At 49.7% G+C, this 27,552-nt stretch overlaps 1 protein-coding gene and 1 long non-coding RNA gene across 2 annotated transcripts in view; both read left to right on the top strand.

The window, feature by feature from the left end:
• RNF150 (ring finger protein 150) overlaps nt 1-15,387 on the top strand; it is a 170,227-nt gene extending 154,840 nt beyond the window's left edge. The window contains exon 7 of the mRNA XM_053658588.1: nt 7,268-15,387. Coding sequence (XP_053514563.1) covers nt 7,268-7,386 — 119 coding nt within the window. The 3' untranslated portion in view covers nt 7,387-15,387. The remainder of the gene's footprint in view (nt 1-7,267) is intronic.
• A 7,578-nt stretch (nt 15,388-22,965) lies between these two features.
• On the top strand, nt 22,966-26,677 carry LOC128626377 (uncharacterized). The gene is made up of 3 exons (XR_008390310.1): nt 22,966-24,456; nt 25,749-25,963; nt 26,590-26,677. It is a non-coding gene; the product is annotated as an uncharacterized LOC128626377 (long non-coding RNA).
• Nucleotides 26,678-27,552: the final 875 nt, after the last annotated feature.

Raw genomic sequence — 27,552 nt, 5'->3', positions numbered from 1 at the left:
AACCAATGATGAAGAGAGAAAAGCCAAACGAATTCAAAATAATGTGACCTAATTTTAATATACAGACTTCCAGGGAATTCTTTACTGAGTCAGAATAAAAACAATGTTTTAGACCCCCCCATGGAAAAGGTGAGGAAGAATTTTTCCTAATTTGAGCTCATGATGGTTATGTTTATAATTATGAAGCAAAAATTTTAAAAGGCAAAAGAATCACTTACCTCCAAATGATTGTAGGAGTCACTTGGCCAAACGGATTTATTTACATCATAAGCCTGGGATGCTTGGTTCCCAAAAGTGGCCAAGCATTGCCTGTGAGAACCAGAACTTAGCAGCCAGACAGACATGACAGGTCTGCCCTTCCAGAAGAGCATAGCTGTCAACAGCACTCGCCTGGGCAGGTAGGATTCCATCACTGCCCCTCTCTATGTACTTGACCTTGGACAAGTTGACTTCAGCTGTAAAATGTGAAGCAGTCATTGGGGTAATCATACGTCTACTTCAGAGTGTCATTGTGAGGGTGACATACATGATCTGTGTCATCCCTTAGCACGATGCCTGACAGGTTGGAAGGAGCCAGTGCCTTCCAGCTATTATTGTCACTGTCACACTGCAACCCAGAGGCCTGCTGTTCTCACAGCAGAAGCCACTCACAAGAGGGGGAATGCAACCCAAGTCTAAGTCCTGTCTTCTCAGAAATTCTTGTTAACAAAAGAATTCAAAGGAACACACTCCATATTGGAAACACTCTGCCTTTGAAGGCTAAGGAACTTTCTCACTGGGCTTACGGTGAGGGACGTATAATGTAGGCGGTGCCCCAGCCCTAAGAAACCTCAGCTCTGAGAAGAGAAGAGAGGGCAGCAGCCTGGGAGTCAGCCAGTCGGCCGAAGCGCCTGCCCCGTGGCACTCTTGCACGACACAAGGCCGATTGGAAACGGTGTCCTCTTTTCAAAAAGATAAGCATCGGTAGCAGTGGGCAGAAAGATGCTGCTTTTCTTTGAAACTGTATTTTCCAAGTACATCAGGGGAAGAATAAGCTTTTCTGTGATGCAGAGCAGCTCCCAGCGTGCGAACGCCGAACCTGCTGCAGAATCAGAGCACCTGGGGGATTATAGTCACCCCCCCCCCCACGTTACTTTCTCCCAACACAGAGAACACTTTATTCTGAGGGCATGTTTGTTCATTCCTCACAGAGCAGGGCTTATTCCAGCCTGTGCTATTCTATGCCTTCTTTCATAAGACAGGCAGCAGAGTAAATGTCAAACCTCATTCTGGGAAGGATAACTTTCTGCATTAGCTTTGAATAACCATCATAAAGAAACAATTAAGCAGGAAGGCAACTGACTTCACGTGAAAAGTGTTGTGTCAAGTTAATAGGACACAGAGTCGGTGAGTGACCTCCAGCTCACCCAGGATGCAAAGCTCTTACGTGAAGGCTTCTTAGCTTTTTCTGGTTTCTGTGAGAATCTGGTGAAAGCAGCCTCTCACCAGGAAAATGCGTGTATGCATGTGACCATAAAAGTGCGATTGTAATTCTAGGTACTTGGACGCTCCTGAAAGTCCACTAATCCTTTGGTTAAGAATCCCAACTCTCAACTGCCAAGTTCATGGACTCGAATCAGACAGACCTAGGTTTGAACTCTGGTTGCAACTCTACTACCCTGTGAGCTTGAGGAATTTTTAACCTGAGTCTTAGTTTTATCACCTAAAAATGGAAATAATAATTCTTGTTATGCCATCAGTTAATTGTGAATATTAAATTAGACAATCTATTTAAAGAATTTAGCACAGTTTCTGGCATATACTAAGTATTCAATAAGCATTAATATTTTTATTAGCTAATAAAATACAAAACTTGAGCCCCACAAAGCCAGAGAGGAGCCTCTATTCAATTTCTGCTACAAACATTTACCAGGGATGGGATTCTAAAATGACAGTGTTGACAGGGGCACGGGCCTGAGCCAGGGCGGTGACTCGGACGGGCCAGGTGTGCCCAAGGCTCTACAGGACGGACCTCGGGATCTCACGTTCTCAGGCTGCAAAAAACTTCAGCCAGGCCCACCTGGTTAGATCAGACCCAGAGCAGAGCTCCAGCTGCACGCCCGTTTTTTAAGTGGAAACCTCTGGCTCCTTAGGTGACGTTTTATGTATCAAAGAGGAAAAAGATAAACCAAAGACATTAATAATTTGTAAAATTAAAAGGGGGGTGGGAGGAGGTAGGAGAGGGTGAAGAGGGAATAAATGGTGACTGAAGGAGACTGGACTTGGGGTGGTGAGCGCACAGTCCAATATAAAGATGATGTGTTACAGAATTGTACCTGAAACCCAAATAATTTTATTAACCAGTGCCACACCCATAAATTCAATGAAAAAGCTATAAATGATAATAATTTATGAAAGTAGTAAGACACATCCCACCACTCAGAATTTTGGGTTAACCACAGTTAAGCTACTGATTGAATTTACTTAGAATTAGATGTGGAAATATATGAAAGCCGTAGTTATAAGTCAACAAAGGAGGTTATGAGGCTCCATTTAAAACAGTATTTTCTCCTGGCTGGTGTAGCTCAGTGAATTGAGCACGGGCCTGCGAATGAAAGGATCATGGTTCAATTCCTAGTCATAGCACGTGCCTGGGTTACAGGCCAGTTCCCAGCAGGGGACACATGAGAGGCAACCATACATTGATGTTTCTCTCCCTCTCTCCTTCCCCTCCCCTCTAAAGATAAATAAATAAAATAAAATAAATTAAAACAGTATTTTTTGCTTACCAGCTAACCACATTATCTTTAATTTTGTGGTAAGGAGGTTCAAGGCCCAGGACCAGATGACTTGGGGTCGGTCTTTAAATCCACCCTGACCGATTCAGGGGTGCCCCCAGTATCCCATTCCCGTGGGCATGGACTGTTAATGTGAGGCAGTGCCTGCAAAGGAGGCACAGAAACATAATACATTTAAGGGGGAAAGGAAACCCCCGGCTGGGTTACTTGGTTGGCGTGTCATCCCACACACCAGAAGGTTGCGGGATTGATCCCCGGTTGGAACATGAGCAGATGGAAGGCAGTCGATCACTGTTGCTCTCTCACATCGATGTTTTCTCTCTCTCCCTCCCCTTCCTCCCTCTCTCAAAGCAGTAAACATATTGTCCGGTGAGGATATAAAGAATAAAATAAATTTTAAAGGGGGAAAAAGGAAACGAATCAATGACACAGTGTTCTTTGGCTGTTTCCAGGCCGCCCCTGGGTGTGAGATTCGAAACTCAGTTGTCCGCACCGCCAAGCCGCAGACCCCCCCGGGGTGGTACCTGCGGGCCTCGCCCCGGGGGCTTCTGTCTGGGGACCGGCACATGTTGCCGCACATTTTTTCCAAGATAAACTTCAATGATAAATTTGTATGTGAAAGAACCTGACTTTTTAAGTAATGGTAACAGATTCACATTTTAAAACTAAAAACAAGTCGTATGGACCACAGAGACTGCATCGAGGCACTAGCTGGAGTCTCCGCCCGAAGGGTTGGCGTTCCTGGGCGCCCCGCCCCTGGGCTACCTTTCCCTTCGACAGCCTCTTCCTAGAGAACCTCAGCTGCTCCCACGGTTTGAAGCCTCCCGACTTCACCGAGAGTCACGGCCTCTCCTCCACACTCCAGACACTGTATCTAACTGCCAACGCCACATGGACATTGGATGTTCGGGCACCTCCAACACACACAAAACTCTTTTATTGTGTTATTGTATTTTTTCCCATTACAATTTGTGCCCCTTACACCCCTTCTCCCCACCCCCCAGCAGTCACCACACTGTCGCCCGCGCCCGTGAGTCCTTTTCCCTTTTTGGCTAACCACCCACTACCGCTTCACCACCCCTGCACCCTGAGGCGGTCAGCCTGCCATCTCTGCGTCTGTCGCTATTTTGCTTGTTAGTTCAGTCTGGTCGTTAGATTCCACATGCGTGAAATCGTATGGTATTTATCTTTCTCTGAGTGGCTGGTTTCACCTAGTATAATGCTCTCCAGATGCACCCATGGTGTCGCAAAGGGTAAAACTTTCTTCTTTTATGGCCGAGTAGTACTCCACTGTGTATAGGTACCATGTTTCAGAGCTCAACTCTGGACCAATCCCCGCCCATCTGGCCGCCAGTTTCTCCAGCTCAGTGAGAGGCGCCTGTACTGCCCAAGGGATGGGGCAGCCACTCTGCTTCCTCACCTCCTGTCACCTTTGTCCAGTCCGTCACTTTCTGCATTTCCTTCTTCTAAAACCGTCCTTCCACCTGTCCCCTCAGCTCCTTTCCGGTTGCCACAGCAGGCCACCTCGTGTGTCATCTGTTTTCCACGACAGCTTCCTCCAGACTGCCTTCGCTCTTTGCCCCGCCAGTCTGTCCTTCACTTAACAACCAGAGGGACCTCCTCAAATATTAAGTGGGTCACATCACTCCCTGCTTAAATTCTCTCAGTGTCCTTCCAATGTACGAAGCCCAAGAGAAGGAAGGCATTATCCTGCTGTGTCAATTGGATTAAGAGGGTCTTTCTTTCTTTTTGTCTTTAAAGCTGTACAAATAATACTCACATCAAAGGGCTGTTGTGAGAATTCAATAAAGGCCACTGTATTTTTGCATTTGTTCTATATTAGCCTTTGCAGGGAAGAAGGTAAAATTTATATTAATAGCTACTTTAAAAACTCACCCACAGAATTCTAAATGTCTTAGTGACACATTTTTCTTCACATAATCATCACCTGAAGGTATAACATCTGCCTTGATTAAAGGATAAAGTCCTACTTTTTAAATTTATGGAACAGTCCAAGTTCAACGAAAAACATGGGGCACAATGAGGAGCAATTCCAAGTGTCTTCCGATCATATTTTTTAAGTTTTGAAATGGAAAATGATTAGATAATGTGGTTGATGCAAACGTCACATCATAAAAGCCAGACTTTCCCACCCCACCTGCCCTGCAAATCTCTGTTTACTGATTCCAGTTCATCTTCTCCTTGAGCTGTGCCGGACGGTCGGACAAGCAGCCCATGTTTAGCCGTGCCCGCGGCCCTTTGTGCCTCTAATTCGCACACTCCAGTGTAAAAACCACCATGGTGGGAGTGCACCCATTAAATCTGCTGCAGCTGGTGGCTGAAGAGCCGGGAGCAAAGGAGAAGCTGCCTGCGTAGGGGTGGAGAGCTACCTCCACGGAACTCAAAGTCCGTGCTTTCTCTGTGCCGCCCGTTTTTAAAACTAGATCTCTGTGAAAGTCACAATGTTGCTGTGACGAGCTCTTCTCTGTACCTCACCACCAGGTAGCAGATTGTATCCGTGATTATCACAGCAACAGTGTAGTAACCATCAGCCGTCTTCAGGACTTAGACATTATGTTTGGTCTTTTCATTGCGTGTTTCTCTTGCAGGACAATGGAACATACGAGATCTCTAGGTTTTTATGGGCTGAGCCGTCCCCCCTGTTCGTACTCCCTAGTTGGACCATGCATTCCAGCCATGGTTCAGTGTGACGTGGTGTCCATCCAAGGGCCCCCTGCCTCCTCTAGACTTCTCTATGTGCTACTGATAGGCTTTACAGATTCTTCCTTCTCATTCCTCTGGCTAAAATAAGAGTAGTGCTGTAGGAATCCATTTAGACATCTTGCCCTGTGGGAGACCTTTGACTCAGAGAATGGTTATGGAGCCGTCCTACCTGCTCTTACAGCACCAGGTACCTCTTCAGCTGAACTTATCCCATTGTCTTGTAATTGTCAGCCTGCCTGCTGGACGGGATTCACCCCACTCTCACTGCACCCCTGGCATCTGGTGCGCCCTTAACTCAGAGTGGGGACTCCTTGTGCCTGGAGTGGGTGAATGGTGTGTGTGCGTTGCAGAGCATTCAGGAGTACGACTGGAAACAAGTTTTAAAGAAGATGAATAAAGGTCATGAAACTTGAGAAGACACTTATTAGCATTTTTTGGTTACTTTGCTTCCAGTTAACTTTTCTCTGTCAACCTCACAGCATAAAAATACTTTGAATACTTCTGTCTTCACAGTATACTGCGAGTATTTCCTTATGCAACCACATATTCTCTGGAAATGTCACTTGAGTGGTTGTCACAAGAAGATATCCTTTAAAAGTAACATGGTTTATTCAGATATTCTTTATTGTTGGACTTCGTTACATGGAATGTTTTACCGCTATATATAATGATTAAATGAATGTTTTTGCATCTCTGATCATTTCTTTATGATACATTATGGAAATGAAGTTACTGGGTGAACATTTCACAGTGCTACATGTACTCTGTAAAAGTACCCTTAACAATAAGGCTGTCTTTTTTTTTAAGAGCAAAGATTTCATGAACAAAAGGAGTAGCTCATTTTGACCTTATATTTCTTGGTCATTTTTGTGATCCTTCTCTGTGAATTGTTCAGTAGTAATCTGCCCATTTTTCTGTTAGTCTGTTAGTTTTCTTATTGACTTAAAAGCTATGTGTTAAAACTACAATGAAATTTTTATAAATAATCCCTGTGTGATACAGATCCTTGATGTTATTTTTTGTGCTTTTAATTTTTTTTTATTTTATTCATATGTATCGGTCTTCTGTGAATTGCTCAATTGCTTTTTCATGTAGAATTTCTTTATATATCCTTAGGCATATTTTCTTCTAGCTTTATTAGTTTATTTTGTTTACACTGAAGTTTTTGATCCATTTAGAATGTATTTAGGGATACAGTGTGAGAAGAGGCTCTAATTCTTTTTTTTTTTTTTTACAAAATAGTCATTTTTTCTAATATCTTCTCTTAACCTTCAAAGAAATGCTATTCAAGGCGGTCGTGTTGAAATAATCAGCGCCCGAGGCACAGGTCAGAGTTCAGCAGGAACTCGTGTCTTCCTTCCAGTGGGCGCACAAGTCTCCAGTTTCCAGTTGCACGTGCACAGAAACCGCACGGCCACGCAGTCCTGGCACAGCAACCGCTGTCCCAGTCAACATCACACCAGACGTCACGCTTGGGGGGGACGCCACCAAGACCCCCACGACTGTAGTTTTGCCCTTTTCACATATTTATTACAAAATGGGGGCAGGGAGGGGTGGTGGCTGGGGCAGCTTTGGCGCAGAGTGTATGGAGAAGAGAGGGGCTGGTTCCCCGGAACGTCTGCCTTACCCAGGCAGACGGGGTCACCCCGGGCGGGGCACTGCCGCGCGCGCGCACGGAGCCCTGGGCTCGGCTCCCCACCCCCCTCACGAGACAGTCGGAGGCTGGGCAGTGTCCCTGGGCCCTGAGCTCTGCTCTCTCCTCGCAGGCGAACAGGAGCCCGCCGTGAGCAGCGACTCGGACATCTCGCTCATCATGGCCATGGAGGTGGGACTGTCTGACGTGGAGCTCTCCACCGACCAAGACTGCGAGGAGGTGAAGTCGTGAAGGGGCGAATATGGGAGAAAGGGACGGTAGGACCCAAGGGGACAGAGGAGAGGGGAGCCCCGCGACCTGGACCGGGCACACAGGCCTCCGGAACACCTCGGCCCCTGCAGGGCGCCCCGCTCAGGAATGGTCGCGAAAAGCAATACCCGCGTCCGGCTGGTGGCGCAGCCGCTCCGCCTCCACCGCAGCCGCAGCCGCGGCCTGGGCAGGTTGGAGGCCGAAAGCTGAGTTCCCCTCCCACGTCCTTGCAGACACGCTGTTCAGAAGCTCCTACCACAGACGGAGAGGACGCGTTTAGGGCTTCTCGGTTTTCATTTCAATTTTTTCCTGGTCTTGTTTTTTTTGTTTTGAAATTGTTTGATTTCTCTGGTGGTTTCTTTTTAAAGACCATGTATAGTTTCCTTTAGGTTCACGCCTCTGCGTTTCCTTTGATTCGCCCCAGCATTTACGGAGGGTGGTGTTTAGAAGTCCCGCTGTGACTGGTCTGTGCATTCCGTCTCTGAGATGAAGGACTCAGCCTGAAGCATGCCTGGCTTGCGGAGGTGCCTCTGCATGCTGACCCAGTCGAAGGCCAGCTTTCACTAGGAATCTGAATTCTTTCCAGTGGGTCTTGAACTTCCCAGCAGCCGGAGACCCCGACACTAAGCTGTGAATCTGCTGAGGCCACTGCTCATTGGTGTCAGCAGCATCACGCTGGTGGCCTCTTGCCCAGCGCTGTGGAGGCCCATGTGACATGAGAAGGAATCTCTAGGGAGGCACTTTCATTTGTCTGGGTCTCACCTTCTTTGGCTGAAATTCTGAACTCAGAGGTCCCCTCCAGGGCATTAAGGCCATTCTCCATGGCTGTAGGGCTTGTAGCTGGAATTACAAGCTCAGTTTCAAAACCAGATATCACGAATCGTTCCTGAAAGTAAAACATCTGTTGTACTGCCTTCCCCAAAGCCAGAGCAGGGTCTGTGACCTCACGCAGCTTCTACAGGAAATGGAGGCCTTAGTCACCTTCAAGCCCGTGTCCCCACAGTGCAGGTTCTACCTTAATTCCAACACACTTCTGTTACCCCCTCCAGACCTCGAGGAAGGGTTTGGATGAATCCTTTGCAGGTTGCTTCCCAGGGCTCCCTGAGCGGGTCCAGATACCAGGTGAGGAGAGAGGTGTGATTCGATGAACACTTGGTCTAAAAGGCTCAGCAGGGGAGTTGGCGACGTCAGGCTTCTCCTGATGGAGAGGGACAGAGAAAGGAAGAGGTACCCAGAGAGCACTACACGCCACCGTTTTGAAACTCTATGTTTGTATTCTTTTTCTGTAACTATGACAGAAATGTGCTATTTTTCCAGCGTGCAATTTTGAGTACGTTCATTTAGACTCCCCCAGGGCAGAGGCGAGGAAGGAAGGGAGCGATTTCTCTGCACAGTCAAGGACCGCTGTGGGCTGCCGCAGGGGTTGACAGGAGTGGGGCTTCCCGCCCCCGAGTTCTCTGCACATCAGAGGAGGCTTCTCCCCACTCCTCACACTAATACTGATCCAGAAACCAGAGCCGGGTTCCGCCAGAAAACCTCGCTGCCCACTGAAGCAGGGAGTGCCCAGCGGGGACCTGGGCCTCGTGCTTGCTGGGTCTCTCCTTTTCAACCTGTGAAGTGGAGGGCGCGTAGCAAGACGGTGCCCAAGGCACCTTCTGGCCTAGCACCACCAGTGAGCACTTTGCCAGGGGTGTCCGTGTTTCACAGGATGGCAGGTGGCCACCGCTCTGCCTTGGGGAAGCGGAGTTGCTAGACGTGTGACTTACAGTGACGTCTTTTGAGATTTGGCGCTCCTGTGTTGCTGAGTGTGAGTCTCTCAGGGACTGAAGTTTTAAGCCCAAGTAGGAGTTGCTTGGTTTCACCTGGTTTCCGATCCTCTGTTAGTCACTACGTGTGCCATCTCTGGACACCCTCCAAGCCTGGTGTTTTTGTGGGCAGTTGTTCATCTCAAGGTGTTCCTTTTCTTGGTCAGCCTGGGCCTGCAGTACCTACCCCTCCTTCATCGGTTTGGCCCCAAACAAATTTTGGTCTTAAGTCAGGTGGAATTAGAGGGATAATTCAACAGCAAAAGAAATAGGCTTCGCATTCCATTTGCAGAGAGAGCGCGCCTGCGGCGGTGCATAGCCCTCTGCCTGGTGGTTCTCTCTCCCTGCGGGTTCCCTGGGGCTGCGTGCGGCCGCTGCAGCCGCTAGAGGGCGCTGCAGAAATGCTGAGGGGCCTCGGGGGCTCAGCAGAGGCCTGTGGACCTGACCCCCTGAGTCTGTGAGGTTCTCCACTTACCAAAGGTCTGTTTCTGGAGGATTCTTCTGTGACTTTGGTAGCTAAAAAAAAAAAAAATTAACCAGCATGGAAGGGTGCAAAAGAAATAGAAACATCACTTCTTCCCCTACAGCATTCCTCACCACCTCCCACCAAAGACCTGGGGACCCCATGATTCACAGAGGGTATCAAAAGGTTGGGGAACTCTCTAGAAGTGTAGGCAAAGTTTAATGTACTGGCTGATGTGCATTTTTCCATCATGAGTGTCTAGACCAGCACTGTCTAATAGAAATGTAATGCAAGTAAAAAAAGTCAACACGTAAAAATAATTCAGTTACCTGTTTTTTTAGTCCAATATTATTGTTTCAACATGTAATTCATGCGAAAGTGTGAATGAAGTGCTTTGCATCCTTGTTTGTACTTGGCCCTCTGAAACCATTACACTCCCAGGCCTCTCCACCCGGGCGAGCTCCCGATTGGACAGTGCCGGTCTCCAGCTTCCCCAGTCTTCTCCCTGGGTTCCCTGGCCCTTACAAAGAAAACAGGTTAAAACCTAATTACCTGCCCGGAGGACTCGACTCCACCCAAGCGGCCTACCTAGAGGCTCACAGGAGCGTTTGTTTTGTAACCACCCTTGCTGGGATTTCTGCTTAAACTTCCCAACCACACCCTGAGCCCCATTAGCATTTACTGCTATTTCTCCGGCCAGTTAGTTTTCAGAAAGTCACACAAACCACATCGATTTGGTGCTCAAACGAGAGCCTGCCCCCCCTTCCTCCAGCAAATCCTTAGGCCGATCCGAAGCAGAAGAGAATTCCAGACTGTAGTCCTGCAAGGTGACCTTGACCCCTAGCAGTCCTTCCTGCTTGGTGGGAGGTCTTTTCCCAGGCCTGGGGCCCCCTGGGGCCTTAGAAGGGAAAAGTAGGAAGTTCCTATTGACTCCAAATACCAGACTTTGTGTGGCCGTACTGAGAAAAAGTCTTTGGGGCTGGAGACTGTCCAGACACTCCTGGGTGAACTCTAACTGCCTGGCAACAGCCCAACTTCTCGATTGAAATCAGCATCCCGGCCCCCCAACCCTGAGGCCGTGGACTAGAACCAGAGCATTTTCAGTCCCTCAGAATAATGTGAAGTCACCTCTAGGTAGTGCGACCCTCTGTGTGGCTGGTCCCTTTGGGAGGAGCTGAGCCCTCCCCAATCAGGAAGACAGCACCTGAACCTTGAGGGGGTCTCCAGGGTTTGTCACCCCAGCAGTGTCAACTGTGCCATCCAGGCAGGAAGAGTGGAGAGTTTGAGAAGGTAGGAGGTGAGTAGTGGCAACAGCGCCTACCTGTTCTGACATCACCTAGTCAGCCTGGCAACCCTGGAGGCAAGTCTCTGTCCTAAGAGGTTTGTTTTGCCCGGTTCCCGGCATTTCCTTCATTCTGGTGGGAACATCTGGGCTCCGGGTTTGGTCACAGGAAGAACCGCGGTGCCTGATGGGCTGTTTGGTTAGTGCCCTGACCTCCCCATGGCTGCCACGCTTTTAGAATCAAAAATGCCGACAGGTAAACTAACATAGAATTCTTTCTTATATTTATGAGTTTTGATTAGATGAAAATTCTTGTCAAGCATACAAAATAAACGGGCTCACCTTGACTGAACACGAAGAAATCTCATTAAATCAAAACCCTTTCACCAAAAGGGTGGGCTGTAGAGTCACACCTCTGTGGAGCGAGGGCCCAGGCGATTTCCGGCAGCGTTTTCACACGCTCTCACTCAGATCTCCACCCTCTGCTGTCTCCAAGCCTGGCTTTCTCTGATCGCCCGTCTCTGCCTTTGGGTGCGCACCCACACCAGTCCTTCTCCCATCTTTCAGGACACGGGGCCTCGGTTCTGTAGGTCTCAGAGTTCCCAGGTGGGCACCGCTGTTAGTGGGGTTGGTGTTTTCCTCTTACGTCATGGCAACCCCTGTACCTGTGCTTCAGATGATCACACCCAGTTTACGCTCATGGCAGAGTCCTCTGTGAAGGAACTAGCCCCGCGTTCCCTTCTCAGATCTAATTGTATTGCAGACCATATACATACAGCTCTTTCCTTTTCTCCTCGCCAGAGAAGTCTCCTAGGGAAAGCTTGGCAAGGAAATACTCCAGAAGACTGTCCAGGTTTATGGTCTTCCACCTCCAGCATGTGCGGGGACCTTCCTAGCTCACTACAGGCCCCGGGGGTAAGATTTCTTAGAAAAATGTGTGGGCTGTGCCGTATGCAATGGCCACTCGTGCTGCCTAACATTGTGGCGTGAGAGATTGTCCCTGTAAGTGATCTGCGAGGCCACTTCTTCCTTAAGACTGAGAAAGACACACAAAGAAACCACCCTCCAAGGGGAGGGACGCATGGTGCCCCGGGCACTGCTCTGAGCCCCAGAGGCCCCTCATCCAGCTATTTCAGGGCCAGGACTGAGGAGCGCATTTGGCGACGGTTGTTAACGGGCTGTGTGAGGGCTTCCTTCCTCCGAGTCGGGACAGAGGATGGCGGGATAGGAACGTGAATGTTCTTCCCCAAGTAAGTGCCACGCCCCAGGTGTGCAGCTGACCTGGTTGTGTGTGTGTGTGCATGTGCCTGTGTTAAGGGGTAAACACTCCTGATTACAGAGAAGGTCTGGATTGCCTAAAACACCTAAACTCACGGTGAGCAGCAGGAATGAGTTTCTCACCACTTACCTCTCCCTTTGTCCCACTTCTCTCCCCCATCGCACAGGGCCAGGCCTGTGGTCACGGGGACAGTTGATTTTAAAGAACCTCGAGTTCTTTAAACCCAACTCAGCTAGGAGCGCCTAGCTGCACTCCTCCACGCTGAGTCTTCGACGGCACTGAATTGTCATCCCAAAACTAGAGGAGAGGGTCCAGATCCCAGAGGGGTGCCCTTCATCACCGAGCCCTCTAATTGCAAAACCTGCCTGTTTTGCCACCTGCCAAGGTCATTCACATCTCTCTGAATCATGCCTCCCTCAAGGGCTTCTTCATCAAGTGGCTTTTGTCAGGAATCTCAGTGACCCAAGACCTTCTCATCTTCGTTACTATGGACGTTGCACTTACCGTGGAGCCATTTGCTCTGTGGCCACCAATCAATATTTGTTGATTTGATAAAGCCGGAATATAGAGATCATCTTAAGAGGTCTGCAGGTCTGAACAGAGCACAGGAGAAAAACCTGTGGAGAAAGTGGCTCAACCTGAGTCACCTGTAGTCACTACCGGGCAGAAAGCCTGTGGTCTTAGCGTCCCTACTGAAGCAGAGGGTGTGGAGAAGCAAGGAAATGTGGGGGTCCTGTGTGCTCTGCAAACCAAAGATGGATGGCCATCTAATGGACACGTGCTTCTTCCACGGACTAGCTGAATTTTCCCCTCATGTCCTCAGAAATAAAAGTGAAGGCGGGTTGCCTGGTTGAAGGGAACTGTGACATTTCAAGAGGGTTTCTCTTTGCAGGCTGGTGACTGACCTTACTAAACCCAGAAATCTAAAAAAATTAAAAAGTCTTATTGCCTTAGTACCTCAGCATCTTTAAAGTCTAGTGGTTACTCCCCTTCTCCCTCAAAAGGTTTAAACACATCTATGTCTTTATTCAACTCAGAATATTATTCTCTTGGAGAATGTGATGATTTTCAATAGCCAAAGAATTTTCGTGTGTGAGAGCTAGCTAATTAATATCCCACTCTTCCGAAGACAATACCAAACCTTTGCCTGTGCCAGTAGGCAGAGCGAGCGCCTGAAGGACTCACTTACTGATCTGTAGGGTGTTGTCGCCAGGGGGCAGGGCGCCCTCTGCTGCACAGTCATTCTTTCAGCCGGTTCATTTAACTACAGAGTCACCATTTCATCAGCTGGTTGTTTGCTTGTCACTATCCAGTCCCCCAGTAGCTGAGAATTTGGTTTATCAGAAGAGGAAGGAATGTCACAAACCCCGAGAAGTCAAAAGAGAGCGCCACCGGAGACCTCGCTGCCAGCAGCCTTTTCTTCTGCACGGAGTTGCCAGGCATTGTTCGCCGTTTGTGGAAAGACGCCTCTGGCCGGAATGTTTGTGCAGAGTCAGAATAAGGCAGAGACCTGACCGTTTCGTAACTTCTCTCGACTGGATCCTGTCAAACAAAGGAAGATGGGTGAACAGACGTCTCGCCTATGAATGTGGATGGTGTGAAATACTGACGTGTTTTCTACATGTCCATAACAGTGTATTTACCCCCTGCTTTCACAGTAGTTATCTGGAATTGTTGTACCATTTTATAATTAGAGATGTGTGGGGTGGGGGAGGGGCGGACAGGCTGTTATTTTTGTAGTGGGATGGTCCTCACATCTAGAAAACTTGAAGTAACTTTGTATTTGTGAAAAGTTACATTCCATTCATTTCCTGAGAAAAAATGGGTCTTGTTCTTGAAAGCAGCCCTGAGCTGGGAGAAGGATCACCCTGTCGTAGGGGACCCTTCCAAGGAGAACACAGGGCCCGCAGACAGGACGTCTGCTTGAGTGCGGTTGGTAGGGCAGTAATCTGGGTGGAATAATTTCTAGTTTTAATTTGACCATTTCACCTAAAATGTCCTATGGTGTGCTTGAGTGTGATATTGTTACGTTGCAGAAGTACATGCTTATGATTTTGTAATGAAAGGGTTTGTAATGAAAAGGGGGCGTGATTTGTGCCACACTTTGTGTGTGTGACTTGGCAGTTCTGTGGGCTGCAGACCGTGACCAGCCATTGCCAGCTCCATAATGTGAAAAGGGAACCCCCCGACATATTTTAACCCCTCTGTATATAGCGTGTGACTTCCACTGAAAAAGACATCTGCTCCAAAAAACGGATTTACCGTTATGATGCAGTGAGACGTGGCACCATTAGTCAGTCTCTGGGAGCTCCCTACTATGGAGAAAAAAAAAATCCAGTGGATGTATTTTCCCTTTCTATCCATGAATTGTGTGATTTTATTGTAAAACACACGATGCCTCGGGTAGAGTTGGACGCAGCTTCCCCGTGAGGCCCTCTGGCCCGCCTGCGGCCTGTGCCCTTGACACTCCACCGTGGAGGTCGTCCCACCCTCTCCACATTCAGGCCGTGGGACTGCGCCTCCTGGTGTGTTTGCCACGTGACTCGAAATCCACAGAGTCATCCCTGATAGCACTTGCCTGGGTAACTTTCAGTTTGGACTTTGGTTAGCTCTTCATTGCTGAAAACTTCGCCATGGATGAAGTAGCCATTTCGCCCAGCCATCATTTTCTAGACGAAGTCACGGGTCTATTGAAATGATTAGTGAGGGCAGTGTCGGTATCTTTTTCCGTGTAAATCTCTTTTCTTCTTCCCCACCCCAAGTACCCACCTTGTTCCTTCCAAAGCACTTTATATCTCGAAATACAAAGAAGTTTTTACGAAGCAGTTTTTAAAGGGATGTGTCTTCTGTGAAGAGACAAGGGCGTTTCTTCTGCTCGATTCTGTTTTCCGTGTGCTGGGGAGTCTAACAGTGCGTCTCATGCTGGGAGTGACGAAGTGTCGCGGATGCGAGTGGACAGCATTCAAACGTACACCACATGGCTATTTTTGTTACTTAGAAGACTGTCATGTAAATAAGTGCCATCGTCTTCTTATGTCTCGGTCTGAAAAAACTGCACCTCTGATGATTTGGAAAAGATTGTGAATTCCAGGATATTTCACTGCAAAATTTTGTTGGGTTTTGTTTTTTAATAAAACGGAATCAGACACCGGTGTTTGAGTCGTCGTATTTCCTCGCTGCGCTGCCGCACCTGTCTTCCAGAGGGGGCCCTGTGGATTTTAAAACCTTGATATTTAACCCGAAACCCTGGTTATGGGGGGAAAAATGGCAGAGTTGAACAACTTCGTTATTTCTCTCAGGTAAGTCAAGGGCTAGGCACCTGATCTCCTTGTAGCTGTTCTCAGTGGTGATCAAAAGCTTCTGGACAATTCAGAAGGCCGGGCGCTAAGTTAGCTCGAGGGGCTGACAGAGGGGACCGGGCTCTGCTGTCTGAGCCGTCCGGGGCGGGTCTAGGCAGGGGTCCACCACAGAGCCCACCGGAGGGGCTGGGGCGGCCAGGTCCCTTTCAGTATTTACGTGTGTGTCTCTAAAGATTTTCAACAGCAGCTCTTCAAATTAACAAGGGAAGGAAATAAGGAAATGGGAGCTGCCAATGTGGGAAGGAAGGGAAGGACAGGCCCCCTACTTACTGTCACACACTGGGAACTGCCAGGCCCTGCTGTGCCGCCCCTCGAGGTTGCCACACGGCCCCCTTAGGACGGGGGTTCGATCCTCTTAGTGCAGTTCAGGCCTTACCGAAGCTCGAAACCTGCCTTCCGCCTGGCCAGGCGCCCCTGCGGGGGGTGGACGCCACACAGCCTGCTGGCAGAAACTCACACTGTGGCCTCCGGAGCCCTTTCCTACCCAAACAGGGAGCTGCTGTGACGACAGGAAGGAAACGTGTGCCCGGAGGCTTTGCCCTCGGTGCCAGTCCAGGCTCTGTGTGCAGGTTGGAAGGTGTTGTAAAGGGACCGTTAGTGTCAGAATGGTTGTGCCACATGCGGAAGGCATTTAAAGTGGTCCGTGTTTCCAACGTCCTGCTGTTTCTCTGCCCAGACACCCACTGTCTGCGATGAAGCTCACGCCTCGGGCGGGGGCACTAGACACAGCAGAGAGTCCCAAGGTCAACTCGGCTGGAATAAGGCTTTGAGCACAATGCACAGTAGCTATTAAAAACTTCTGACAAGGCGTTTATTCAGTCACCGATCTAACTTTGCATCCCGTGGCTTTTCTAAAGCTGGTTGGTGATGGAACCCTATTTTTTAAGGGTCATCTTTTTCAACACTGCGTTGGATGGGACCACTGGTGTGTAGCATGTTTGTATTCCAACCAGAACGGAGCTGCTACACCTGGTGACACCGTCCCCACCTCACACACCCCACAGGCCGGCCTATTCCTGTCTGGCCCCTGCGCCACCTCCGTCAGGGAGCGGTCAGCCCAGTACCCACTGTCCCGGCACGGAGATGCCCTGTCCAGACACACGCCCCGGGTGCTGCTCTGACATGTCAGAGACGTGTGTGTGTCAGACGGCTGGGCGGCCACCTGGCTTACTGCCATACTTTCTCCCGGGAGGGGAGACCTTGCCCTCCTGGACACTCCGCGCTGGGCTTTTGTGCTGAGAAGTCATGCAGCACATTTACCGTTTGGAGGACGGAAAACAGGAAACTCCCCAGCGCCCTGGAACAGGCCACTGGGCCAGCTTTGCACCCTGTGCTCAGTCGGCTTACGCCTCTCCTCGGGTGCTACGGGCCAACCCACTACCCAGCACGCCCGCTAATGCGTTTGGTCATTTCCACGGATCGTAATTCCCTCTAGGCCTGCGTTCGCATCCCTGCCCCACTCCTTCTCTTGGTTGAGAAACATGTGGCTCCAGACTGGGGAGCTGGTGAGCCCAGGCTGCGAGTTATTTTCGTTCCATGATGATACTACACGGAGAAGAGTGACGGTACCAACCCACGGAAAGTCCAGGTGACGATTCGTGAGGCAGTTCAGAGCAGTCGTTCCATCGCCCTTCCTGATCCAAGCACAGAGAGTTCATGTGCCTCTCACTTCACCACGCCCACTGGTGTGGAGTCTCCCTGGGGCCTCACTGTGATTGCCTGTCTCAGCTGTGAGAAGAGTAAGGGACAGTGACCTCTCCGTCTAAGACCGCCACCCGCTGTGAGGACATCGCCCTCCCTGCTTTGCCGTCACAGCGCCCCTGCACAGGCCGGAGGGCGCCCGGTCCCCAGCGCTCGGACCCTGTACCTGCCGGTACACTGGGAGGTAGGAACGAAACTGCCCAGCCCCTCAGACCCTTCTGTTTTGGAAGACATTCCCGCCCCGTCCCCGTGGGGACATCCAGAAGGTCTGGTCATGGTGGCGGTGACCCCCCTAACCTCGGCACCCCGCCCCCCGCCGTGCCCCCCTTATCTAACACTCCTGCCTCCTTTGTTCTCCAGGATCATTTACTCACCAGGGGAGAAACCAGAGCCAGCTCTCCGGCAGGCCAGCGACTGCCTTTGGTTGCCATGTGAGCTGTATGCACAACACAGCTGTCACTGATATTACGGACCTAGTGAAAGCCGAGGCTCTCAGATCTCTAAGGGGAAAAAAACATAATTCAGAGCTTTGGAAACGGCAGCAGCATCTATAAATACATGTGAGAGCAGAGAAGTCAATCAGAGAAGGAACAGTACAGCGGAGTTGGGCCTGAGAGGGAGATGCCGTCGCTGGGGCCTGGGTCTGATGTGAAACCAGCAGGACTCCCGGGAAGCCCAATGGGACACGGGCTTTCCTGACAACAGGGAAAATGACGCAGTGGTCCGTTCGCCTCTTATCGCTTTCCCTTTCCCTCTTTTTCATCCCCTTTGTTCGAAACACGGAGGAAGAGGAAGGGGAGGGTGTCGACCAGACCAGGCTGAGGGCTGGAACTTGGGTTTCCTGACCGGGTTGCCGGGGCTCTCCGGGCTGCACCCCAACCCTTCCGTACACGGAACAGCCCCAGACTGCTCCGAAGTCTCAGGAAGGGAAGCAAGAAACACCGAAAGCTGGACTTCGTGAGGGTGATGGGAAGATGGTTGTAGAGTCAGGAAAAGCTCCCTGAACACGAACAATTCTGCCCTACAGACAGACCAGGAGGGAGGCGAGCGCGGTGCATAAGAAGGTGCAAACATAGACACACACACCCACAGCCATTCACTCTCACACACACCACACAACCACGCACACAAACACACGCATCCCACAACTGCCACCAGTGCCCACACGGTGACTCCCCAGCGAATGCTGTTTTATTTTAGTTGTGCAAGAAAGCTCATGGCAGTAAGATCCCAATGGGAGTTATTACTTTTAGACTCACTCCTTCTAAATAAAATGGGTTGTTATTTGGTGCTCTCCAAACCCGCTCCCAGACGACGGCCCGCCCTCCTTCTGGCCCCTGCGCTGGAGCAGAGACTCCCTTGGCAGGAACCACAGAGGCGGGGAGGGCGCCTTTATCTTCCATCAGGGTGGGCCTCGATACCAGAGGAACCCCGACTGCAGAACACCCGAAAACCTAGGGATCAAGTGCCCCACTCTCAGGTGAGGAGCTGGGCTGGCAGGAAAGGGAGAGTGCGGCCTTTCAGCCCAAAGGCCCAAGTCCAGGCCGGCACATTAACGGAAGGAATTACACGCTGAGGAGTTGCTGCTGCTGCTGGCTCTGAAGAACACACCCAACAGCGACTTTAAAATAAACACGTGGCGCCACGAGCACTGCTATCGTATTAACATCCGTAATAGTGGCAAATAGCTGAGTGTCAGCGTTGGCGTAAGCATGTAACCAGCGCACCGGGCACGCAGTAAGTGCTCTGTGCGTCATGCCCTATGACCCCCGCCATCCCAGCCGAGCAAAGGACTGTTGTGGCCAGCACTTTATCATTCAGGTAGTAAAGCTTAGGAAGATCACACAGCTAGTAAGTGGCAAAACTGCTGCTCTCGGAGCTAACTCTTCCTGTCTCCTAAAAGCTGCCCTTGACCACCACACTGCACTGCCTTCCCCGTCTGAAAACAGGCTGCCTAGTTTCTCCATCTCTCTAATGTGAGATGGGAGAGGCTGATACTAAAATAAACAAAAGCAACAACAAAGCGACTGTGGAGTGGAGAAGTCTAACAAAGAGTGCCTCAGCCGGGGAAGCAAGCTGACCCCTCAGGCCGTGAGGCGTGCCAGTAGCATGTTCCGCCTCCCAAAAACGTCAGATAAGTCCACGTGGGTGGGGGGGATTCTACTAAATGATTGGCAGTCTCCAGCTGTCCAGATCGTCACCAACAACGTCCCAGAAACCATCTGAGGCCAGAGGAGCCCAAGGAAGATTTAACAAGGAAATGTAACCTGGCTTCCCGGATGAGATCACGGACCGGAGGAAGGATACTGGAAGAAACTAGTGAAATGCAAATAAAGTCTGAAGTTTGGTTAATAGTAGCGTGCAAATGTTGGTTCCTTAATTGTGACAAAGGTACCCTGGTGATGTCAGATGTTAACAATAGGGAAAATCAGGTGAGGGACACGCCACAGCCCTCTCTGCTATCTTTGTAACTTTTCTGTGAAACTAAAACTACTCTAAAATAAGTTTATTGGAAAAGAGAGATGTTCATCAAGTAGAAGAACCCACTGGATTACTAGAAACACAAAAATTGGCTTCAGATGATACTGTGGGATTTTCTTTTCTGAAAATCATAGGAATAGAACTCAGAATCCTGAAGAGGTTATATTTTCTTCTTAAAGTAGGAGACTGCACTGAATTATTTGTCAACATCAATTCCAGATATTTTTAGTGATTTTATGTTTTAAGTAAATATATTGGGATAACACTGGTCCGTGATGTCGTATAAATGGCAGGTGTGCGACTTTGTAACACAGCCGCACACTCCATGGAGTGCTCACCTGTCAACGACTAGTCTCCTTCTGTGACCATACATTTAATTTAACCCCCTTCGCCCTCAGCAAGACTAATAATTTGTGACTTGTGTTAATTGTTGCAATGACTCTCTAGCCCAGAGTAATTGGAAAATGTACCAAATGAGAAGCCAGTCATTTGTAATTGAGTCAGAGTTGTTGCAAAAGTAGTAAGTTTCTTAGCTGTGCACAGCAATTTCGTTTGACGCCAATACACCGAACATTAGAGCGCTTCCCATTGTGTTCCTGTTGACTGTAGTTGAGCTATTTCTGCCAGTAGGGGGCTCCATTGGTTATCAAATGAAAACGATGCCCTGGCAGAGGGAACAAAAAACCTTGAAGTTTACTGGGTAACTTTGAGGAAGAATGAGTATTCAGAAACCTTCTCCAGTCACACTAGTACAGCAGAAAAGGAGGAGTTAGGTAATACCAACCAACGCGGCTGGAGAAGCTTCTGTTTCATAGAAGGGAGCGAGTATACTGGACTGTAGCAGGTAACAGCCCTCGGGCCCACGTGTGACTGAAGCCACGTACCTATCACTCAATGAAAGCAGGTTAGAAATGGCAAGACCAGAAATGCCTTAGCGTCTGCTCGTTGATCGACCACGAATGATTTGTTCCACCGAGCATTTCACAGGGCAGCTCAGGCATATGACTCTTCACCTAAATGCAGCAAAATGAGCAGCCTTCTGACACAGACTCGCTTAAAACCCTGCAGTGCCCTCTGCTTTCTGTTAAGCCCAAGCACCGTACAGAAGGCTGAACTCGATCTCCTTCCTAAATGATCTGGCTGCCCACGCCATCTGCAGGACGATCTCAGGCCACACCCCAGCTCAGTCCCTGAGCTCCACCCCTCAATTCTCCTGGCCGCAGCCTTTTCCTCCTGTGGATCTCAGCTCCACAGCTTTCCCTTGGAGAAATCTTCACCCCCAGGTTAGGGAGCCCCATTAATTGCTTCCAGCGCACCTTGCCGTTCACCTCCCCAGCTCTCCCGGCAGGTCTGCTCCTCCCGCTAACACAGCACTAAACAACGTTTAGCGTTAATAACCTGTGAATGTCGTGGTTACATTGCCATCAAGTCTCTGTCTCAATCACAGGCTCCTTGGCATTAGGGCTCATGTGTTTACTCTCCATGCACCCCAGTGCGCAGCACAGGGCCCAGCTTAGAGCAAGCTTTCCATCCGTATTTGTAGAATAAATGATCAAAGAAACGCCAGCCAGCCATCCGGCTCTCTCCTGTGTTACTTCTTTCATCTAAGAAGGAAAATATTCTCTCACCCAGAAATTAGAGCTAGTAATATTTGGGTTTGATATACCGGACTGTTTGGGAGATTTGGGGAAAATAATGTAAGCAAAGCACTTAAAATACGGAAGATACATAAAAGGTAAGGCGACATAAAACAAAAAGGTTGTCACGTCGGACACTGGTCACCAGAAGAGAGACATCTGCAGGACGCCTGTGTTGAAGGGGAGCAGGTTAGGAGGTCTACACATTCATCTGGGTGAGGCTGGGGACTTGGATGAAAGCAGGGGGCCAGGAAAACTCAGGAGCGAGGCCCGAGAGAGGAAGAGCTGCCAGGGAGAGCGTGCGCGATGCAACACTGTATCGTGCTGGGGTGGGCCCATTCGGATGCGCTTCCCTTGGGCTTCGCTGTGAGCTGCAGCTGTGTCCTCTCTCTGGCCACTGGGAGTCATTGTTGGCTTCTCACATGGTATCAGTCCAGGTGCTACTCGTCTTCAGGAGCTTCCTCACTATCAAGTGTAACAAAGCTTCCAGAATTACCTGATACATTTCCTGCCCCAAACATGGGGCTGGAAACATTTTTAAGGGAGTAGAAGGAAGTATAACGACAGGTTGACACGTTTTATCTTGAAGTGATGGGGAATGTGTGTGATTTTTATGTTCTCTCTCGAGCTCTCTGTTTTCCTTCATGTTAGTGCACATATTTCATTTTAAAGTATAAAAATGAATGCTGACTTATAACTGAAAACCAAAAATCATAAAAACAGGCCTCCCGTGCACGAGGGTTTCACAGACTCTTGGGTCAAGAGCATGATCCTGAATCATTATGTCGCGTCTCCTCCGAGCAGGCCGGCTCCTTACACAGAGCTCCTGCCCGCCGAGTTTGAGATTTTATTTCCGTTCAGATTTATGCACCGGAGACGCAGCACCTTGGGTTTTCCTGAGACGTGATTAATCCTGGTAACAAAGGACCTCCTGTGTCCTGTTTCCTTCACTCCTTTCCGCCTGCGACTCGGAGCCAGGTGAGTCGGAACAAATGAAGGACAACCGAGGCCAGAGAAGAAGCAGAAGTGAGACTCCAGGGGCAGGCAGAGAGGGGACAAGATGAGGAAACAGAGTGGAGACCCTTCCCTCTGAAGTGACGTCTGTGTGGACTGACGTGGCCACAGGAGCGAAGCCTACTTCTGTTTCTCGACATCCCCTGGAGGCGTGAAATTGGTGGCACTTTGCAAGGCCCCCGCCCCTCAAACTGTTAGGGGCGTAGCTGAAGGATTAAGCGCAGTTCAGAGCCCTCAAGCATGAAGAGCACAGGGAGTCACACGGAAGTGAGAACAAAGCCAAACCCAAAGGGGAGGTCAGCCGGGGTCAAGGCCACTTCCTCTATTCACTTCTGTCTCTGCAGGGCCTGGAAAGTGGGTGGCATTAAACTTTCTGAACTGCATGGGGAATGCCACTGTTGCTTCCGGGCATTTCCTCATTCTTTGGGGGGGGGGGGGGGGGGTAAAGGGTAAGGGCTGCGGGTTCGGCTCCAATTCGACTTACAAGTCCCGCTGCAGCCCCAGCAGCCCCCCCCCCCCACACACACACACCCCGCCCCCGCCCCGCCTGCATGGCCTCAGTGTGCAGAGACTGTGGGACCAGACAGGGTGCAAACCAGATGGCTGTGGGAGGGGCCACGGGGCCAAAACAGTGAGTCCGGGAACACGATGCCCACACACCCATCACTGGCCAATTTGGCATTTACTAATCACATCTCATTCTTGACCTTCTGAACAAATTAAATCGAATTCTCTTTTAGGGAACTGATAGCCACAGCTAAGAGCATCACTGGTTTTTCCTGCACCTCTAATCCTTCATGACAGATGTCCCCAGACTGCAAGGCATGGCCTGAAAAGGAAGCCTGGCCTGGATGGACCCCATTCATTCATTCAACAACATCACGCAACGCCAACTATGGGCCAAGCACTGTGCCAGGCTGTGGGAAGGCAGCAGAGGAAAAATAGGTCGAGTTCCACACACGCCCTTGCGGATTCACATTCAAACAGAGGGGAGAGAGACCCCAGAGAGTAAAGATAAGTTATAAATTCACTGGGAGGTAATAGTGATATGGGGAATAAAAAGCGTGGAGAGGGTAAGGGGGAGCGGGAGGGGGTGCTGAGGAGGCGTCGCACCATTGAATAGGGGGCTCAGGGTAAGCCCCGTTGAAGAGGGGAGCAAGCAAGCAAGCACTTGGAGCAGGTGAGAGTGAGAAAGGTAGTAGCCCTCCTGCTGTGAGCGAATACTCTTCGGATATCTCCTCCGGGACCTTCACAAGGTAGCAAAGAAGATGTCATAAAGTCTGGCTTCTTTTCCCAAAAATGAATAGAGAAACCATTCAATCTTGAGAGGAAAATAATTATTGCAATGCAGGCTCTACAAGAGCAAGGATGTCCTTTTCTTTACCACTGGGTGCCTCTGGCCAGACACGCACCAAGTATCCCACCGGCCACTGTTGAGTGAATGACTGAGTGATCACCTGCTGGGTATAAGTGAGGCATCATTCTGGACAGACGATGCCAGAAAGCGGGGGAGCAACGCCCCCAGGAGGCAGTGCTGACTTCTTCAGTTGTCCCCCATCTTCCTGCTCTGCTCAGCAGGAGAAATCGGGGTGCACAGCGTAAAAGTGCAAGTCCCTGGCAGTGGGAAACGGACGCATCTGGGAAAACTTCTCCAGGTGGCCGCGCCTGTCCTGTGTCAGGGGTATCAGCAGCTCTGTTCTGTTTAAATCAATGTATTAACCTTGTTATACAGGACCTGACTTCTGTTCGCCAGAGCCAGGTCCTGCAGGGCACCGGGGATGTGGTATGTGGTGGGAGACAGCCTTAAGATGCTCCACTGGTCCCCACCTCCTGGTAGCTGATGGTCGGGCTTCGTGTACATCTTTGCCCTTGAGTCACTCAGTCTCTCTCTGTCTCCATCCCCCTCCCTCCCCTCCCCCATGGAGGAAGCAAGTTGGCCTGTCATGTGTGGCCCTATGGAGAGGCCTGCCCAGCAAAGAACTGATGTGTCCAGCTAGTAGTCTGCAAAGGCCTGTGGCTGCCACCAGCCAGGTGAGTGAGCTTGGAAGCAGATGTCCCGTAGTTGAGTCTTGAGAGGGGTGCAGCTCCCAACACCTGATCGCAGCCTCTGGGGCCCCTGAGACAGAGGACCCGGCTCAGCTGTGCCTGAATCCCAGAAGCCCGGAAACGGTGAGGGAATAAATGTTTGCTGTTTACAGCCACGAGGGATGTAAGTTGTTCTGGGGCAATAGGTGACTAGACATATGTTCTGCTGTCAGAACAAGATACAGTGAGGTAAGTGGCGTGTGAGTGGTAAGTACAAAGTAGGGGAACGGGGTTCACAGAAGTAAGAAGCAGGTGACTGAGGGTTACAGGACTCAGATGGATGCACCGCTTTACGATGTACTGGGTGCTCCCACTACAGTGCTCTCCTTTGAGCTTTAGACTAACTCTATCTCGGGATGATATTACTTGACTTAATATGAAATGGAAATCGATCCAGTCATTTGGCAAAAATTTGAAGTGTCAAACATGAGCCTGGGTACAAAAAGTGCCTGTATAAGCCATGGTGACTGCCCTCAGAGAATGCAAAATAATGTAGATATACCAACCACACAATAAATAGGTAAATAAAAGACTAGAGTTTGCAGTACAGCATGTCAGACGCCATAGTGGAGGTTTGTACAAGGCACCCCTCACTCAGGGGTGGGGAGGATGAACTCTTCCAAAGAATCCCGTACACAAACACTGATTCTTTTTTCCAGCTTCATTGTGGCATACTGGACAAATAAAAATTCTGTAGCTTTAAGGTATATGATGTGATGCTTTGATATACAGGATGGACAAAAACAGGCGTGCAGCTGAGAGTCTATTCCTGTATTATTACTCATTAGTCACTGTGTTACTTTCCAGATGAACAACTGTGCACCTGCTTCTCTCCTGCCTGCCTAGAGGCACTGTGGAGTCGAGTCACCAAACCCAGCTACTGTCTCACACAACTACCCTGCTTTGTGTGCGGTGGGAACACAAAATCAATCCTCTTAGCAATCTCATGTTTACAGTTCAGGATTGTTAACTTTGTCACCATGCTATGCATTAGACCTCCAGGAGGATGCGTTTGTGTTTATTGCACTATTGGACCGCAGCATAGATGGAGGGAAGAGCATCCCAGGCAAACCCATGCCATGGCCTGGAGCTGGGAACTCTGTGTCGGTGGCAGAGAACTCGGTTCAGTGTGGGTGAAGGAGCTGGCTTTCAGACCCAACTCTCTGGACCGAATGCTACCCGTGCTTTTTCCATGGTGTTATAATGTCCTTTCTAATCCTCCTCCACCTCCTTTCCAGGTTTCTCTCCCTCCACCACGGATGATTTATGGATCAGTGGAGAACAAATCAGGAGCCGGAACTCATGTTTGAGCCTCGTCTCCTGGTCCCCCAGTCTATGGCTGCAATAAAGGCATTTTCCAAATAAACGATGCTGAGAGCATTTACCAACTACAAATCCTCACTAAATTATGAAGAAAGCAAAATCATGTACATTTGGAGAGGAATGATCAAAGGTAAAATATTCAACAGTGTTGACTTATTTCAAGGTAAGGTAAAGATACTAACTCTATACTCAGTTAAGGCAATTGTGTTAATTAACTTCATTTTACATGACAGAATTTCAAGGTGACCCTATGACATTCAAACTCAGACTTCAGAGGGAATTAGGCCCACACACATTTTCTCTGTTCCTCTTTTTAATTCCCTGCTTCTCCCTAGAACCAGAGAGTTCTCAGGCCCACGAGAGCCTCTTAATTACATGTGAGGACCAATAACGACATACGACAAAAAGTAGAGAATTATGTAGAATGACCTGATGAGCTGTAGACCCAGATCCAGCACAAACAAGAGAGGAACTGTCCTCGAGCCGCCACTAAGTCCTGGAGAAGGAGACGTTTGTCAACACACTCTGTTCCAACCGCACTGGCCTGCTGCCTGCTTCTCAGGCAGGCAGTGCTGTCCCCTTGCGTGGAACAGAGCCTGGGACAGACGCTTCTGTCTCACGGTCTTCATAAGAAACTTGAACTTGCTGTGTAACGTATATCTCAGGTACAAATGTAAAGATGTTATTAATATCAGACAAGTGATTAGAAAGCTCCCAGTCCCCCCGTTTCCTACATCTAAATGTGGTTCTCCACAGCTCCAACTTCACGTGAAGGGACCAGTCCCTGTCCAGCAAGTGGGCAGTCGCCTCTGTGTGAAGACAAACCCGGGTCCTGTCTATGAGGCCAAAGCCACGGGAGCCCCCTGCAAGGTCCAGGCCACCAGCTCACTGCGAGGCACACTGTGCACGAACTGGAACCAAATTAGGGAACCGAGCCACCCGCAGTTGGAGAAACAAGTGGTGCTCTAAACAAATGTACATTTTTCACACATTGCCCCTGCTTTTGTGTGTTCGAAACTGAAACAGCACCACTGACACCGAAACAATGTGTGCAGGAAGGTTGTGCCTGGCCTTGCAGAGCGAATGTCTGGAATTATCCTTGGTAACTGCCCAGCTGGTAGGAAAGCCCCCTGCTCAGCCCTGTGCCTTGCTATCAGCCCTTGAGGGGGTCTCCTGTATTGCTGAGATGACGGTGAGCCATTGCTCCAGCAGTGGCGAGGGGGAGCTCATGCCGAGGTCCAGACACCATCCTCGAGCAGGTGCCATGGTCTCAGACATTACCCACCTCAGTCCTGTGTAATTTGCACCTTAAGACAACATGGAAGTCAACTGGGGTTTTGGAAGACAGTTTTGGGAAGAACAAGCAACATCTGTCATTCAATGAGAGCAGAGGTAGCGGTTTTATCCCAGAAAAAGACAAATGAAATAATGGGGCTGCCAATGACATTGTCAAAGGAGAACCATCTGGTTAAAGATGGTGTTGAAGGGAAAAGAAATCAGAGAAGGCAGTGTTGGGGGGGTGACCCACGGAGAGGAGTGGGCCACGGTCACTTTGCCTGGTGTGTTTTGTAAGGTTTTACAGTAGATTTAACAGTTTCGGGTGTGCTATTGCTTTGTCCTTTGCTAGGACAAGGGAGCTGGGCTTCCCCGCGCTGTGCTCAGCTTTCTGAAGGGGAAGACAGGCACAGAGAAGGAAGCCAGTTCATGAACAGGCGAGCC

This window comes from Artibeus jamaicensis, unplaced genomic scaffold, assembly GCF_021234435.1.
Source record: "Artibeus jamaicensis isolate MK-2021 breed Jamaican fruit bat unplaced genomic scaffold, CSHL_Jam_final scaffold_537, whole genome shotgun sequence".
Classification (NCBI taxonomy): Eukaryota; Metazoa; Chordata; class Mammalia; order Chiroptera; family Phyllostomidae; genus Artibeus; species Artibeus jamaicensis.
This window is presented reverse-complemented; position numbering and strand designations above follow the sequence as displayed.